This window comes from Heloderma suspectum, chromosome 1 (genome assembly GCF_057233095.1).
Source record: "Heloderma suspectum isolate Gila_16-S chromosome 1, 16-S_ref, whole genome shotgun sequence".
Taxonomy (NCBI): domain Eukaryota; kingdom Metazoa; phylum Chordata; class Lepidosauria; order Squamata; family Helodermatidae; genus Heloderma; species Heloderma suspectum.
Genome location: NC_139458.1, coordinates 339,053,446 through 339,072,069, shown reverse-complemented (window position 1 = coordinate 339,072,069; position 18,624 = coordinate 339,053,446). Strand labels below are relative to the sequence as shown.

Below are 18,624 nucleotides of genomic sequence, written 5' to 3'. Positions count from 1 at the left end.
AAGGTTTGCTTGGGGTAGCCGACAAGATCCTGGAGTACTCAAGGGAGTGGCAGAGAGCAAAGGATGTGTGTGTTTTGCCTGTGTGTGTATTATTTTTCTGTTGTGTGTGTGTGTGTTCAAAAGAGCAGTTTTGTGTTTTGGAACTCAAACCCCCACCTCTGACTTGTACTTGTTCTTGGGCAAGTTTCTTTCAGTGGCACCAGTTTGCTTTCTGGAAAATGGGTGTTTGGTGACAATCCACAACCATTGTGGCAGCCATTTTGTGAGAGTGCCCACAGCATCCTCTCAAAATTCCAAATGTGTTCACTGGCCCAAAAGGGTTGGAACCCCTGCTATACTGCATCAGCCTTGCATCACAAGTCTGATCATCACAAGTCTGATCACCATATGCAGATGAGTTGGTTGTGAGATGGACAGAGTTGGGATGAAGAGCTCCCTCCCACAGTGCCCTGCATTTCTATGCTAGGTATAGAAGAGGGAACATTGTCTCCTTTGTGTCCAGTGTAGAAACGAAAGGGGCTGCCAGATGGAGCATTGCATCCCTCCTCTGGCAGTTCCTTGTATTTCTAAGCTGAGAAGCAAAGCATCCTCCTCCAAGCCCAGCATAGAAAATCAGAGGGCTGCCACTCCCTCTCTACCTCAGGTATCCCCCTGTGTGTGTGTTTTTTTACTAGCCTATGTTTTACTCATAAAAAGAATCCCTCCTCTGCCAGCCCCTCTTAAGAGTAAAAAGTAGGCTAGCAATAAAGTAACAATAAATGCAGACTAGTAACTTTTGTGGACTTATACAAGGCCAAGTCAATAGCCTACACAAGTTGGATTCCAAGTAGATATCCTTATGTCTTGGATTCCAAAGGGTTAGGCCTTGTTCACACTTGCTGGGGGGTCCAGTACAAATGCCTTGGGAGTGCATGGGGTCACAAGCATGATTACAAGAAAGCTGCACTTGCGTGGAAGCACCATTTGTGTAAAGCAGCCTTCCCCTATGAAGCATAGTGCCCTTCAGATGTTTTGGACTACAACTCCCAGAATTCCTGACCGCTGGCCTTGCTGGCTGGAGCTTGATGGGAGATGGAAATCCAAAACATCTGGAGGGCACCAGTTGTGGAAGGCTGATGTAAAGCAGTATATCGCAAGATGCTATTGGTTGACAAACCTAACAAATATATTTCTCTGAAGCTGCACCCTACAAGTTCCCAAGGAGATCATATGGAAGTTGCTAACAAGTGAGGTGACAGACAAGATTAAATGAAATTAGGTAATGAGCTCCATTGGCCATAATGGTACTAGCAAGCCCTCCCTACTTCTAATCCTGCCCTGCATGTGGTCCTTCTTACATCCAAGCCCATATCCTTTGCCTGCCACTTGATCACCTACCCACTCCTCACCTTTCTTCACAATATTTTGATGACATAGAGGCCAGCTCTTTTAGCTTGTGGTGCAAATGCACTGCTTCCATACTGTGCACACACTGCCACCTCTAAAATCCATCTTGGATCTGGTTGTGTTTGCACCATGCAACCACTGAGCACATTCAAGATGGCAGCGTCTACAAAACAAATGGCTGCCTCCACCCTGTACCTGTGTGCACAGCAGTTTGCATAAGTAGTAGAACTCAAGGTAGTTATGGTGCACATCTCTTATTAGACTTCTCATCAAGGAACAGAAATCAGAGACAGAGTCTGGTGCATGCGTATGAGAAAGACACGTAAGACTACGACAGCTGATGTCAAGAATGCTGTGCAGTCGTTGTAACGGACAATCTAGCATTCGTTCCCTCTGAGTTTGAATCCTAGCAAAATTTGCTGTACACCCAGAAGGTGTTTGTACACCCCCGCATGCATTGAGCCTCATGTGCTGACTGATCATGTCTGCCAGCACCATGCATTTGGCCTCACTGAGAATGACCTCTAGGTGTGTGGGGCTCCTCCACACAAAGGGAAATCCTGATTGGCAACCTGAGGGAACATGGAGTTGCTGCAGAGGCGGTGTGGCCAGCTGGTGTGTCAGCACCGAGGGGGGATGGCTGCCAGGTGAAATCCCACTCCACCTTCATACGTTGCAAGGGGGGGGTCTGTCACATGTACCATCCCATAAAATGAAAGACTTAATTCAACCTGAAAGCGATGGGCTGTTATTTCCACAAAAATGTTACAGACAGGTTGCTAATCATCATCACAACGTTTTCCTGCTTTTAGGCACCATGTATCCCAAACTGTTATTCCCAAGGAACATGTAGCTATTTATTTGATCCCTGTACCACCATGATAATGAGTCAGAGGAGGAAACTGCAGCTATTTTGTCTCAGCCAAATGCTGTCTTTGCCAAGTCAGGTGATCCATAGGCTCCAGTGCAAGGACTCTTCTCTCTGTATAAACTTCCTGGATCTCCTCGGCTTTTATGTCTGAGCAACAAAGGCATCCATCTGTAATACTGCTGCTCCCTGCCACAATCTCACCTTATCACAACTCAGACTTTTTATGTACCTGTATTTGCACTCCTGCCTCCCCTCCCCTAGCCTTGTATTTCCTTGCATATGTGCCTTGCCTTTCCACATCCATGCATCACCCCAACTGTGCCAACTGATACAACTTCAACACCCCTGTGAAGCCTAATATACTCTATGGTTGTGCACAAGTGCAATTATGACAAGTTATTGGCATTAAAGTAGCTCAAGACACAAGGGTTTTAGAAATCTCTAGTCAGCTAATTCCCCACTAGTTGGGAAATAACGTTTCACTCCACTGGATTTCTGTGACTTTCAAAAAGCATATGGAACAGATCTTACTTACAGTGTTGACTTATGTGTAAATAATAGAGAGCTGCAGACTTTTGGAAGCTAGGGTTCTCTGAAAATGCCAAGGTCCTCAGCGCCTGTAGGGAGTCCTTGCCAAGTGGCGATGTTTCAAAACCTGAAGAAAGATGTGATGATAACAGAGTCTGAATTGTGTCAGAAGAAGTTAAATACTAGAAGAGTCCAAATACACAGAATTTAAAGCTGCAGGCAAATCAAAACAAACTTTGAGGTTTAAAAAATTCTCTAACTTTTTTATGCACTTTGAAATTGGCATATTGTATAGAGCTGAACAAATTACTGAAAAAATATTCATCTTCCCAATATTTTCTGTAAAAAAAAAACAACGGTTTAGCATCCTTTTGTTCCCTTCCTTAGCTTTTTTCCCCCTGGGGCTATTTTTCTCCTTGTTCCTTTAAAAAAGGTAAAGGTGTCCCCAACCAGTCGTGTCCGACTCTAGGGTGCGGTGCTCATCCCCGTTTCTAAGCCGAAGAGCCAGCGCTGTCCGAAGACGCTTCCGTGGTCATGTGGCTGGCATGACTGAACACCGAAATGCACGGAACGCTGTTACCTTTCCCACCGAGGCGGTACCTATTTATCTACTTGCAATTTCTTGCTTTCGAACTGCTAGGTTGGCAGAAGCTGGGACTGAAGACGGGAGCTCACTCCGTCAGGCAGCACTCGGGTCTCGAACTGCTGACCTGCCGACCTTCCAGTCTGCAGTTCAGCATCTTAACCACTAAGCCACCGCGGTTCCTTTAACCTTGACCTAATTTCCCATCAATGCTGTTTATACTGACTGCCTTTGGTGGCCCACATGATTGTATTTGCAGGCACCCATAACATCATCACATCAGAAGTAGGCATGATATCATCAAAAAAATCACAGGGGTTGCCAGGGCTAAACAGATTAATAACAAACTCAGTCATTGAGTTATGATGACTGTGTAGCCAAAACTGAGCTATTGAGAAACAAGAGGGAGATATCAGCATGCTTGGTGGGCAGGGGGGAATCCCAACTTTTGCAAAAGTAGAAAGATGTTTGGGACTACAAAATGCTGAGCAAAATAGAAAACTTGGGGAGAGAGGCAATGGGGCATCCTGAAAGAAGGCATTGTGTAGCTTTGCCCAATCTGCTGCCCTCCTGATGCTTTGGACTTCAACTCCCATCAGCCACAGCTAGCATGGCCAATGTTCAGGAATGCTGGGGATTGTAGGCAGCGGAAGCTGGTGGCTATGATGTTAGTGGGGCAGTGAATCTGCTCCAGGTTTCAGCCAGAACTCTAACAGAGTTACCCAAGGTGTTGGAAAGTCTGGTGTGTCTTGCAGCAAAGTTGCTTTATATAGAGAAAGCGTGGCAACACAGCATTTAGTATTGGAGACAATAAATGCAGGCTTGAGCCAGTTTAAAAGTTCAAATCAACTTAAGTATTGCTTTTATACACATTGTCAAAGAAGGCTACCTAACACTGCTGAACTACAAGCACCCCATAAAGCTGGATGTGTGAGCATAGGTGAGCAAAGGCATGAGATATGGTTGCTTCCTTCCTTTCTGGAGAGACCTCGTGACACTTGCTTCTTGCAGAGAAGGAAGAGGAAGGAGAGAGAGCAGGAAATAGGAACTGATCAAGCTACAGGACATTCCCCATCACCCCTAGTGCCTAGAAGCATGAAGGGTTGTTCCTATTATACAACACTTACCCACTCTGGAATGGAGCCAGACAAGTCTCCCCTCCTCACATAGCCATTTCATTGTCATGGCCATTTTGTCTAGTCTATTTTGTCCCAGCCAGGCCTTGCAGTAAGAATCTCTGCTGCCCATTGGCTCCTACTTCTCTCTCTCTCTCTCTCTCTCTCTCTCTCTCTCTCACACACACACACACACACACACACACACACACACGCTGCCTCTTGGGTGGAGAGAAAAGGTCCAGCACCTGTATGGTGGAGCTGGCTGTGTGAGGGGCTTCACTATGAAGAGGGACAAAGCAGCCAGAGTCATAACAAGCCTTACCTCTTTGTGGCAGGGAGGGTCTTGTCAGGTTAGTTACATGCACTATTATCATACATGTATAGATAACCACGGTGATTGTAGTGTTTCTCAAGCAAAGCCCTAACCTTACAAGTTGTGTGGATCGGTTTATGAGCACGTTTCTAAAATTAAAAGTTTGGGGTCTCCAGCATGTCTGAATTTCACACAAACTGCCACACTATCCCCCTCCAAAAAAACATGGATTGTATTCTCCCTAACCTCAGACCTATGGAGAGAAGTACTCTGCACATGGGTCAGGGCTATTACATCATATTTCTAAAGATGAACTGTGGCATTGAAAACAGTTCTGGTATATGGTCTTAACTAGAGCTAGTTCTAATTTCAAGAAGTTGAAATGGAGTTGCTGGTGCTTTTTAAGGAACTGCATGCCAGCAGGAGCAAGTGGTCTTGATACCTTAATAAACACTGACATATTTGTTTTCTGGTTTGGAGCAACAGGGTGTGGCATGGCTTAATTTCTAAATGTGAAATACCAAGGTCAGCGTTGCAAGTGATACCCTCTAACAAGGAATCTGTCTCCATATCCATGGGCATCAGGAGAACAGGTGGGGGTTCTCAGTGAAGAGACCATAGCATCCTCCACACATTTAAAGGCACTTGTCTTTATTAATACTGTCACTGCAGTTCCAGAAGTCACCAGCTTCCATTGAGATAAACTGTAGTTTAATTCAGCAAAGTCATTCTTACATTCTCAAACTGAATGAATGTCACATTGCCTGCTAGCCAGTGACTTCTAGCCTTTGAACATAATAATGCTTTCCCATCAAAACATCAAACGTACCACACACTCACATTTCAACAAATTTCATAAGGGTAGCATGCAGCTGGACAATGAAAGAAGGATGATCAAGCAATATCCATATAATAAATTAATAGGTGTTAGGTAATTAATGATTAGTATCTAATATTTTTGATGAGATTTCAAGGAAATCTTGAAATTTACCTTTCAAGGAAAATTTAGTTGGCCATATGGATATCCCATTAAGATATGCAAGAGAGATATAATGAACAGCTAGGCTAATCAGGTCTTAATTCGTGAGGGATATTAAGAGCCAGCTGTAATCAGAATTACACTGTGCTGAACAGGCAAAAACAGTGACTTGCATGTACCTAGCAGATAAAGAAATCTACAGTTCAGTCACTTTGCAGACAGAGCATTTGCAATTGAATATCATCTGATTATATTTTTTTCTTGATCAGATTTGAACTCTTGATTGTCCGGTTTTATATTCCACTGTTGGGAACAGAATGCTGGAATAGATGGACCTTTAGTTTGATCTAGGGTTGCCAACTAATTTATTACATTTTAAAAAATGGTTACCTAGGCGGGGCCTAGAAACAGGTCCTGAGATGGAGCCTGATAGTGAGTCCAGTGCCAGAGCCCACGGAAAACACTCTGGGTGGTTCCAGACAGAAGGCTCCTAGCAAGGCCAAAGTACATTACGTAGCTCTTCCATCTTTTCTTGCGTAATATTTTTTTTGTGAAAAGAAAAAAAGATGGGGAAAGTGTGGGAAAACACAGGAGGTTTGCAAGTGGAAGGCAATGATGTGAAGGCGTAACATTCTGTGAATGAGGCAGGGTGAGTGCCTGACAAAAGCCTCTTCTGGAGACATCCTTGATTCCTCGAAAGTGTACAGCTGTTGCATGTGCCTGAAAATTCCTTGCCACCAAGCAATAGCAGACACATGATTTCAGGTCACCACAAATGAATCTAGCACAGTCCAGACAATAATTGTGTCAGAAGCAGAAAACAAAAACTACAAGTGTATGCAGAGCAGATTTATTTATTTAGGGAACACTCCTATGGCCATAAAATAATTTGCATTCCTGGATTCGAGGTTGGAGACTTCACTCTTACCACGAATCCACACTCCCCTCCCCCTCCCTCTTGCAGTCAGCACAAGGAGAACCATGCTGGCTGCCTCCCTGAGGTCGCAAGGTGACCTTGGAGAGAGTGTAAAGGGAGCTTGCCGGTGGGCGGGGAGAGGACTGGGAAGCCAGGATACAATGTATCCCAAGGCCTCCCCAGCCTCCTTCCCGCCTGCTCCAACACACCCCAGCTACATGGGTGAAAAAGCCCATCTAGCCAAAATACAGAGCGGGAGGGAGGAGACGATCACCTCCACTCCTCCTCCCACTCTGCATAGGATGCCTGTAAGCCTCTGAGTTCGAAGGCTTACGGGCATCGCCATAGGATTTCCACCCTTCCTCACAAAGAGCCTACCTATATAAAACATAGGACACCACATACACATTAAAATCATGACTCTAAAATCACAAATATATAACAAAATATAATAAAACAATAAACACAATCAATAAAAAATACAGTGCCTGCGTATACTCTCAAAGCCTGCACAAATAAATGCGTCTTTAACTGGTGCCTAAATAACAACAGCATAGGAGACAGGCAAATCTCTATTGAAAGGGAATTCCCCTGCTGGGGTGCCACCACCAAGAAGGCTCTGCTCAAACAAGAGGAGAGCCATAGGACATGTCAAACCAAATGTATCACAGACATATATATGTGGTATATTATTAAGGAATTAAGCATTTAGAAGACATTATAGAAAACATTTACTCATTTTACAGATTCAGAACACTGAGGCTCAGGCTAGTCCCAAAGACAGCCAGTGATTCTATAGCGAAGAAAACTAACAGATACAGTGCAGATCTGTGGACCAGATTACAGGAAAATGAGCTAGGCTAGACCACAGATTTGGGATTAAGTTTAAAATATTATACAGTCATGGAATTAAGCATCTAGAAGATATTTATTCATTTTACAGATGGGGATACGTGTGACAGACAGAAGCAGGAATGCACTCTGTCTCTGTGCATGGGAGTGAGACAAGAGACGCACACATGCTTTCCTCACCCCGTCTCATACATATGAACACGAAGTCAGAGAACATTGTGACTTGGCAGCTCCTCTGTTGTCAGCTGCATTCTCTTTGCCACACCTGTCCCAAGTTGGATAGGCAAGTGATCAGGGAGGCGGGAAGGTTAAGAATACAACCTGCCAGCCCCAAAAATGGGTAGCTGGCAACCCTAGCCTGATCAAGCAAGAACGTTCTTATGTTTTCAAAGGGCAAATTATGTGACAATTGCCAATGCAAATCGTCTTACTTTATTTAAAATATTTATCTCTTGCTCTCCCACTAAAAAGCAGTCAAGGCAGCTAACAAACTATTTTTGCTTGTCAGTCACTTTTTTCATTCACATACCTTTTGAACTGAACCTTGCCATGCCTAGTATGTTATAATATATGCAAAAAAAGTACTTAATTATATTTGAGAGCAGACCCAGTGTGACAGCCAGCATGATGTAATGGTTAGAGTGTAGGATTACAACTGTGGAGATCCCCAAGCAAATCCTCACTCCACCAAGAAACTCTCTAGGTAATTTTGGGTTAATCACTATCGCTTAACCTAACCTACCTCACAGCAAAGTTGTGAAGACAATGGGGTATGCTAACCTGAATTCCTTAAAGGGAGGGTGGGATGGAAGTATATTACTACTAATATTATTAATGCCATCTGGGATTCATGCACTCAAATACTGTATGCTGTTGGTCACCACACATATCATTAATATAACCAGGTTCCTGAAACCCTCTTTCCCATTTTTTGTGATGAGCTATTTTATCTGCTTTTGTTTTTTGTGTGAAATCCAGAGAGCCACTGTAGTGTAGTGGTTAGTGTTGGGCTGAGACTCAGGAGATCTGGATTCTAGTCCACTTGGCCATGGAGCACACTGGGTGACTTTGGGCCAGTCACTGAACATCAGCTTAACCTGATAAAATGGAGCGAGAAAGGTCCATGCAAGCTGTTTTGGGTTCCTTGCAAGAAAAAAAAGCGTGCTATAAATGTAAATAATAATAATAATTATTTAGTAATTTGGGGAGTGTCCAGACAAAGCTTTCTGTACAATTGCACTACCTCACATGGAATGTAAGGGGGTTATTGGCATCATCTTCCATTTCTAACCCTCCTGTGTTTTCCCACAGCTTCTTCTGCCTTTTTTCTTACCAGAGTAAAAAAAATAAGGAGGAAAATATGGCATAGCTGCACAAGCTGTTGGTAGTGCTAGGAGCCTTTAGTTTTAATTGTGTTTTATATATTTTATGGACATTCCTGTAAGCTACTTTGAATTTATCTTACAAAGAAAAGTGTATACAAAAAATCCAGACTCAGTACATTTCGTGTGTGTGCATGTATGTATGAATGTATCATATCACACATATTGTGAAAGCTAAATAATTTGATCTACCTGGTCATAACACTAGGATTTCTCTTTTCTTAGGGCTTGGGGCTGAGTGCAGACAATGCAGTAGCAGAATCAGAAAAGTAACATGTTCTGGAATACATATGAGAACTAGGGTACCACCTCAAGCTAGAGATGGATGGCTGCAAGATAATAGTGTTTGTTATGTCATCGCTGCTACTACTATTACCTTTCCACATTTATTATGTACCACCTTGGTGCTGTACTGAGCTGTCTTGGTTCCTGTGTGGAAGACCTGCAGGCCATGTGAGATAGACGAGAAAGTGGACTGATAATGCAGGACTGAAAATGGCAAAATGCCCATGTGGTAGCTTTAGTTCAGATAAAGGGAAGCTACTGAGATGAAGGCAGTCCTTTGCACTTTTGTAGAACTGGAATTTAAAAGGGTGGAGGAGAGTAGCTTAACCAATAAATCTGGAATTGGGACCCACTGTTTTCTTAGAAATAGGCAAAGAGTGGGTTTCTCCTTTCTTCCAACATTACTTACAAAAGCAGCAGAAGCATAAAGAGCCCTGAGCCTTTTACTGCCTATGATAACTAAATGAAACAATCTTATGCAAAGCCACAAAGCTCAAGTAAACATCTCCCCACCCTTGGCTGCCCCAACTGCAAAAGCAGAAACCTCTCACCTCTTTCGACGTGCTGCAGAAACTCCTGGGCAATCTCCTCTTCGTGGGGTTGAAAGACAGGCTTGTATAGCTGCCTTGCTTCAAAGTTTTTTCGTTTTAGACAGGGGCAGATTTGGATCTGCGCCAAACACTCCCTAACGTTGCACACCAGAACTGAGGACAGTGTTTTTACAGAAAGAACAAAGTCACAAAGCAACTGGGCACACTTTGCACACAGCTGACCCATTCTTAATTTTCTCATCAAACAAAAAAACAGAGAGAAAAGAAGGAAGACGGTTTGCTGACTTGCTGTTGTGTTCCTTGTACAGGCAGGTGTTGGTCTAGGTAGTACCAGACATAATTATCTAGACTAGCTGCAAAAAGGTCAAAGTTGCTTACTGTGTTCAAACTTCACGGCAGAGCAAAATATAACTGTATATCTAACTTGTGAAGTGTAAGAAACGCTTTAAAAACATTGGGTCATGTCCAGACACGATCAGCCTTTCTCTCTTTTAGATGGGAGAAAAATGAGGTAATCAAATAAAAGCTGTATATTCAGAATCTACTTTGTGTTGTAGCAAACAAATCAAGTTTTGAATGCTAAAACTAAGCCCAGCAGTTTTGGGAGGCTAGCAACAGTCTCTGTGATAACAAAGGAAGGCTACGCATATATAGACTGACCTCACAGGTGAGGACAACATACCTGTTGGTCTCCACCTCTACAATTGATCCGCCTATCAGAGAAGACAACAAAAAGCTAAACAAACAGGTTATTCCAGTTCCTTCCAGACAGAAACAATAGTACTACCTGGATTGGCAAGCAGCCCAGGATAAATATAAATGCATCGTGTCTACAAAAACGGAAAAATACATACATACAACCACAATATTAGAATTTTATTTACATTTCTCTTTCAAACTACAACAATACATGAGCATGAATGAACTTAGGGAACATCAAACATTATTGGGTCCTGGTTCTAAACAGATGTATTTACTGAGCCTGTTCCTTCAATATACAGTGCAGTGAAACACATTGGTAATAATTTTGATAGTGAAAGCGTGATGTAAACTAGGACTGGGTGTAACGGGCCTTCTTTGTTCTATCCCTCATTATCAAGGCCCTATCAAGTTTGTGCCACACAAGTACAATAAGTATAATGTATTAGGCTTGTGAAATATGATCACAATATGTGGGCACTCTTTTAAGTACTCTGGAAGATTTAAACTAGTTAGCAGATAGCACAGAATAAATGTGGCCTGAAATCCAAGATCTAAAACATATCATTACATGCCCCCCACTTCTCTAAATTCAATGGGAGGGTCACACATCATGATAAGCATGCTCGTAAATGCTGCCTGATTACTTCCGTTGCAAGTGGGAGTGGCTAAAAACGACACAGACCTTTGGTCTGTGGTTTGCTTAATGTGACATGCAAACCTGAACCTCTGGCTTGTCTCTCTCCAACCAAGCCACCAAAATAACCCAGCAACAAACTGGATCATTTGCAGCAGGGCCAAACAGCTTGAAGCACATACAAACATGCTGGTCATAGCCAAGATTCTGGAGAGCAATGGGATTTACTTCTGAGTAGACATGAATAGGACTGTGCTGCTAAGAATGTTAAAAACAACAACATACACCTGCTAGCTGAGACCAAAGGACTGCCTAGTTCAGCTTTTGGCTTTCCAGGGGTCAACCAGATGCTTCTGGGAAGTTCACAAGTACCCCACTAAAGTCCAGCCCTCTCCAACTCCACCCCCTCCCCTGGCAACTGGTATTCAGAGGCATGCTGCCTGCCTCTCAGTATAGATGTACCATTTAGCTATCACACTAATACCCCACTGAAGCACCCTGTCATCCGTGAATTTATCTAATCCTTATTTAAAACCATCTAAGCTATATATTTGTTTTGAAACTTGTACTACTGCTATTGTCTTGTGACATGAGATGATAGCAGCCCGTCTGCTCTTAACTGTTCACTTCTGACTCTGAGTGAAGAGTGCCATCTATTGATATGCGCCATCAACAGAGACAAGCAGCCTTAGTATACTGTTTTCTAAGGCTACTTCATCCATTAAATTTTACCCAAGTCCATTGTAACACACCTGCAGTGTGTGATTCATAGATGTGTATGATAGAATCATAGAATAGTAGGGTTTGAAGGGGCCTACAAGGCCATTGAATCTAACCCGCTGCTCAATGCAGGAATCCAAGTCGGGTGTAGTGACTGAAGCTGCTTCAAGTCGCTTGAAAACGCTTGCTCTTCATGTATTTACATGAAATGCAAGTTGCCCTGGTGTTATGTTGCAAATCAGCTTGGAAAGTATTTCCCTATATTTAGCTACTTCAAATTAACACCAAAGCTGTTGTAACATGCCTAAAATATTTATTTTGACTAAGCATGTTAGTAGATAACACACTGTACTGTACACATTCACATGCACCTAGGCACACCTTCCACCAAAGATACATAACTGAAAACTCCACTCTTCACTGGGAGAACAGCTCGTGCTGTAAAAGCATTGTGATGCATACAAATATGTTCTTCATAACATGCTATCTAATAACAAGTATCAGAAGAATATGGAGTTAGGCCAGCAGTGAAATCCCCATGACAGATGTGGCAAAGCACAGTGGCTAAGACTACAATCCTATGCCCATTTACTTGAGCCCATTGAACTCAATTGGATTTACTTCTGAGTAGACATAAGATTCCATGCTCACTTTGTGTACTATATAGTAAAAAGGTAAAGGTGTCCCCAACCAGTCGTGTCCGACTCTAGGGTGTGGTGCTCATCTCCATTTCTAAGCCGAAGAGCCAGCGCTGTCCGAAGACGCTTCCGTGGTCATGTGGCCGGCATGACTGAACACCGAGGTGCACGGAACGCTGTTACCTTTCCCACCGAGGCGGTACCTATTTATCTACTTGCAATTTCTTGCTTTCGAACTGCTAGGTTGGCAGAAGCTGGGACTGAAGACGGGAGCTCACTCCGTCACGCAGCACTCGGGTCTCGAACTGCTGACCTGCCGACCTTCCGGTCTGCAATTCAGTGTCTTATAGGAGCATACTAACTTGGATTAGGAAGACAAAATGTGGGGTCACCCTTCTGCTGAGCTAGCTCTCAGGCAAGTAAAGTTACTTACTCTCAGCCTCCTGCCCATAAAATGGTAACAGCAATAACTTACCTGATGGACAAGTGAGGATAAATGAGTTAACAATGGTGAAGAATGCTGCTTATTAAAAATTGTAAACTTCTTAATGAGAAAAGCTCTGTGGTGATTAGAACAGAAGAAGAGCCGTGCTGGATCAGACCAAGGGTCCATCTAGTCCAGCATTCTGTTCACACAGTGGCCAACCAGCTGTTGACCAGGTACCCACAAACAGGGCATGAGCACAACAGCACCCTCTCACCCATGTTGCCCAGCAACTGGTGTACATAGGCCCACTGCCTCTGGTACTGAAGGTAGCACCTAGCCATCAAGACTAGTAGCCATTGATTGTAAGGCATTCTATCTCAAAAGTTCAAATTTATAAATAGACACTTGCATCATTAAAGGCCCTCTATACAGGGAAGCTCCTCTAAACTGGAGTGGGGGAGCTATTCTTATTTGCTTCAAGCTCATGATGCATCACAAATGAGTAACTTACATACTTTTTAGGTAGGCAGGCAAGGGAAAAGATGTAGTCAAGTAACTTTTGTGGACATATTTGCAAAGCTGCTGTATTTACCAGTTGTCAACTTTATTCTTCATTTTGGAATTGTATTTATGAGTGATGGAAAAATACCAGCATGCAGCTTACCATTTTACCTGCTTCTCACTTCATACAGGAATACAGTAGGGAATGACAGCTTGAATGCAGATAGAAGAAGACTCATGCTGAATCTGACTGGACACAGTTTAGAACACAGGTTTCAGGATGGAGACCACCTTGGTCGCCCTGTGGGATGATGACATTTGTTGGTAGAGACAGGGGAGTGCATCTCTGTTGGTTCTCCTACACCTCTCAGCAGCTTTCAGTACCATCAACCATGGTATCCTTCTGGAGAGGCTGTCTGAATTGGGAGTTGGAGGAACTGCCTTATGGTGGTTCCATTCCTACTTGGACAGCTGGTTCCAGAAGGTGGTGCTGAAGGACTATAGTTCTGCCTCATGGAGTCTCCATAGTGGCATCACTCAACTCTATTTTGGCCCCCATGATTTTTATCATCTACAGTACGTGAAACCGGTGGGAGAGGTTGTCCGAAGGGAAGTGTCATCAACATGCAGATGACATCCAACTCTATGGCCCAGTTCAACAAACACTGCGGCTTAAACATGGCCTGTTGGGTTAATTGAGAGTTGTTTCCCCCTCAAGCAAGCCATGCCACCCAGGTTTGGATGACGTGACAAGCTGTGCCCGGGCAGGTAATTAGGAAAATGGCACCTGGCATGCGCCGTGACTTAAACAAGCCACCATGGCCCCCGAAGGACCAATAAACTGATACCCAATCCAGACAAGGTGGAGATTCTTTTAGTAGATGGTTCATGTTCCAGTTGAGTGGATTCAACCTGCTCTAAATGGGGTTGCACCACCCCAGAAGGTGCAAGTTCATAGTCTGGGAGTGTTTATAGATCCAGCTGAGGCCCAGGTAGCTTCAGTGGCGAAAAGCAACTTTTATCAGCTGATATACCAGCTATGGACAGAGCTGGCCTGACTATAGTTATCCATGCACTGCAATGTGTTATACATGGGGCTACCTCTGAAGACAGTCCAGAAACTCCAGTTAGTGCAGAATACAGCAGAGAGGCTACTTCCTGGGATCGTCCATTTTGAATATATTACTCCAGTGCTGTGTCAACTTGCATTGGTTGCCAGTCAGTTTCAGGGCCCTATACAACTTGAGACCACTCTACCTGAAGGAATGCCTTCTCCCATATGTTCCTGTCCGATTGCTAAAATCCTCTTTAAAGGTCATTTAGGTGCTGCCATCCACAATGGTGCAACAGGTAGCTACCAGGGAAGGAGCCTTCTCTGCAGTGGGCCCCCATCTTTGGAATGCCCTTCCCAGGGAGATCCTCATGGCATCTTCACTGTATATGTTTAGACACCAGGTTAAGACCCTGCTCTTTAAGCAGGCATTTTAGGTGCAATCCTATACATTTTTAGACAGGAAAATGTCCTACAACTCCCAGCATTCCCTAGCCAGCCATGTTGCATGGGTAATGCTGAGAGTTGTAGGATTTTTTTTCTGTCTGAACATGTCTAGGATTGTGCCCTTAACTTTTAATGTTACTTTATTAATTTTACTGCTATCTCCTCAATGTTTTCAATATTTTAAAATAGATCTATTTATTTATATTTATTTTGTTGTTTGATTTTATGATTGTAAACCATCCTGAGGGCATTTGCCAGTTGGGCAGTATACAAATTTAATAAATAATAATAATGGGCACAGAACCTACATTTTACTTTGAAAATCATTGCATATTATACAACAGAAGTATCGTTGTTTTGTATCTCTCAAAATCTGGGACTACCAAGGTTAATATTCAGTAGGTGACCTTAATATGTCACAGGATTTACTGGTCTAGAGACATTTTTCTTCTTTGGGGAGTAAGATGCCCTGGGTCGAAGTCCTGGATCAACCCATGCCATATGTTTCGTGCAGCTTCAGTCTATATTTACTCAGAAGTCCCCCTGTAGTCAGCGGTGCTTATTCCCAGGATTGTGCATACAGGATTGAAAGCTACAGTGGGTGTAGTGATTCAGTTTCGGGCTTAGAAGTCAAGCAAGCTCGCCGGATGGCAAGATAAAGGTCACTAGTTCTCAGCTCAAGCTACCTTAAAGGGCGGTTGGGAGGTTCTGCGAAGGTGAGCTAAGCACGCACTACAAATGCGACAAAAAATAAAGAGGGAGTATCCCCCCCCCCCCAGCTCAGCCTACTTCATAGGACTGCTGTGAAATTAAAGGGGAGGGGGGCAACGCTACGGAAACACCGGGAGAACGAGAAACGCGATAAACCCGCCTAAATCAACAGCATGAAAAAAACCCGATACCAGCGCACTACGCTATGTTAATTTTTTTTTAAACTGACGTCATCCTACAGCTACAGAAAACCGCTGAACCGCGCAGGCCTTTCGATCATCCCTTCGCCACGCCTATCGCACTTAACGAGGAACAGCACGACTGGGCATGCGCGCCTAAGAAGTCACCGGGTTTCTCCTCGCCAGCCAGGGCCGCCTACGTCACTCACACTGTCCTAATCGCCATCTTTCCTACGGGCAGCGGCAGAAGCTGAGGTAATAAGAGGATGTTTGCGGCCTTTCCTATTCCTTTCCCGCCGCCCGCCCGGAGTGGAAGTGACGTGTTCCTGATAGTCTAACGTCGCAGAAGCGGGTTTCTCTATGGTTCCCCCCTCCCCCCACCCCATTTCTTTTCCTTCACCGAGACTGGAAATGGCCGCCGAGCGGTGAGAGCCGAACGGAAGGTGTCGCCCAGAGGGTGAGCCAGAGCCAGGCGAGGATTCGAACGGCCGCATGAGGGTCGAGACTGCGAGGCGCTCGGGCCTTGCGCGTTAGTTTTCTTTCTTGGATTCGGCGGCCGTTGCCCTCGAGAGCGGTGGTGCCGCCCCCGCTCCCCCCCCCCTTTCCCCGGCGTTCTGTGCCGCGGGAAGCTTTCGGCCCGAGCCAACGCTTCCCCTCCCCCTCTGAATGCTGTTGCGAGGGGGTGGGGGTGGAAATGCTCAGATTTTTCCCCCTTCGGAAGACCCCCTCCCTCCCTCCCTCCCTCCCTCAAGCTGTGGGGGGAGGGGCTTGCTCTGTCGAAAGGGCGGGAGGGAGACACAGAGGCAGTTTCCCTCTCGCGCTCTTGCTTCGCGCGCGCTCCCCTCGTTTGACTGGGGCCGCTCGCTCTCCCCTGTTTTCTCCCCTCAGCCCCCACCCGTTTTCCACGAGGGAACAGATAGCCTGGAACGAGGCCGGCTGGGCGTGGCCAAGGGAAGCTGCCTCGCTATCGCTCACGAATGTCGCGGGAGGAAGTGGTGGTGGTGGTGCAGCAGCAGCAGCTCGGCTTTCTGATATTTCTCTGCTGCGCGGCAGCAACACCTGATATGAGCCCCCTCCCCGTAGCTGCAGCAACTGATCCGTCAGGAACAGGAACCGTGACGGGGTGGGGCAGGCTTCCTCAGCTTGGTGCCCTCCGGATGTGTTGGCCTACAACTCCCAGTACCACCCAGCCAAAGCATGGCTGGCCGGGATGTGTGTGCTGGGAGTTGCGGCCCAACACATCTGGGGGGCACCAGGAGAAAACGTGTGGAGGAATGAGAGTCCATAGTAAGTTCCAGGCAGGTTCATTCTAGCATTTCCATTTTCAAGACCACTGCAGACGGGTTCACATGTTACACTTCTTAAGAGATGTTTTTATTGCACACCTAAGTGAATGCAACAAACACGTGTATCATGCAGATGCACTTTCAGGTACCTGGAATTGGCTATGGCTGCAGCTCCCAATTAAGTGAGGTCTCAGTAGCAAACCTGGTTAATAGTTCAGGAAAATCTGAACTCCCCAGTGTTGTTTAGTGTCCAGGATAGTGCACTTCATGGATCCTCTTCTCCCACAGTTCCATAATTCTTTGGGCATGTTCACACAGTCAAGTTTACTTCTACATGATGCTCCCCAAGTGTTTACAGGGATGTGTTACTTTGGAGAAAGGGGTGCATCCTTATTAATTTCAGTATCTTTCAGCTTTAGCAGCTATGGGAATTGCCCCAGCTCATTCAAATGTATTACTGTCTTATTTTTTTATCTTTGTAAGCTGCCTTAGGAGCCTTTTTGGCTAACGGGTAGAATAAAAAATGTTATCAAAAAATAAATATGGAAGCAAAATTGACAGTGTGATGCCAGTCCTTTGAATTTGTTCATGTGACTAAGGAATTTAATGCAAGGTTAAGGAAGAAATGTGTTGCTGTGATCATCAGCTGAACTCAGGTATTGCTGATGGAATGGATTTTCCCTTCCCTCTGTAGCCACCAGCATGCCTCCCAAATCTACTCTGGAGGATTGGGGAACTTCCTTGGAGCAGATTTGAGGGTGGAGGGAGAGGAAGGGGAAGGCCCATTGTGTGAGCACAAGTCTTCTTAATACATAGGTGAAATGTTCTGTGAACTTGAAGTAGTATTAATGCTTGTATGTGTCCCTGACCTAAAGGAGAAGTCTCTGTTGTTAAACATTAGAACACTCTTCCCAAATTTCTGATAGCAAAGCTTAGTTTGTAACATAAGAACCATGCTGGGTCAGACCAAAGGCTTATCTAGTCCAGCATTCTGTTTCCACAGTGTCCAATCAGATGCCTATGGGAAGCCCACAGGCAGGCCATGTACAGGAGCACCCTCCTGCTCATGTACCCAATAACTGGTATTCAGAAGCATATTGCCTGTGACAGTGGAGGTAATATATAGCCATCATGACTAGCAACCATTGATAGTCGTATCCTCCATAAGAGATTTTATACTTGATTTATAAGATTTTAAAGAAGATCTTTACTTACTGTTATACCTCAAAAGAGCTTACTTTTAGGGTGTAAAAGTGAGAATTGCTTGTTCCTAGAGGGGCCTTGTCACTTTTGAGCTGCCTCCTGCTTTGGGAGGAGGTTCGTCCCGAGCAGTGATTCGTCTAGGGATAGAACAGGCATCCTACTCAGAGGGTAGGTAAATCTGTACTGTATGTGGGAATAACTGAATGATCACCCCTCCTAGACAAAGGTGGCAGAATTACCCACCTTCAGCAGAGAGACTGATCATAGAATCATAGAATAGTAGGGTTCGAAGGGGCCTATAAGACCATCGAGGCCAACCCCCTACTCAGTGCAGGAATCCAAGTCAAAGCATCCCTGACAG

At 44.6% G+C, this 18,624-nt stretch overlaps 2 protein-coding genes across 13 annotated transcripts in view; one reads left to right on the top strand and one right to left on the bottom strand.

Moving 5' to 3' along the window:
• Positions 1-10,421, bottom strand: part of LOC146359572 (uncharacterized) — a 41,207-nt gene extending 30,786 nt beyond the window's left edge. Inside the window, exons 1-2 of the mRNA XM_084827652.1 lie at positions 9,765-10,421; positions 2,793-2,912 (exon numbers count right to left, since the gene is read on the bottom strand). Of these exons, the coding sequence (XP_084683778.1) occupies positions 2,793-2,912; positions 9,765-10,005 (361 nt within the window). The 5' untranslated portion in view covers positions 10,006-10,421. The remainder of the gene's footprint in view (positions 1-2,792; positions 2,913-9,764) is intronic.
• A 5,472-nt stretch (positions 10,422-15,893) lies between these two features.
• BCLAF1 (BCL2 associated transcription factor 1) overlaps positions 15,894-18,624 on the top strand; it is a 32,142-nt gene continuing 29,411 nt past the window's right edge. For 8 of the 12 annotated variants that reach the window (XR_014786703.1, XR_014786702.1, XR_014786704.1 and 5 more), the window contains exon 1: positions 16,176-16,231. The gene's annotated coding sequence lies outside the window, so the exon portion shown is untranslated. Of the gene's footprint in view, positions 16,030-16,175; positions 16,304-18,624 lie in introns of those variants that run through there. The other 4 variants (XM_084827636.1, XM_084827633.1, XM_084827635.1 and 1 more) reach the window with 3 other exon arrangements.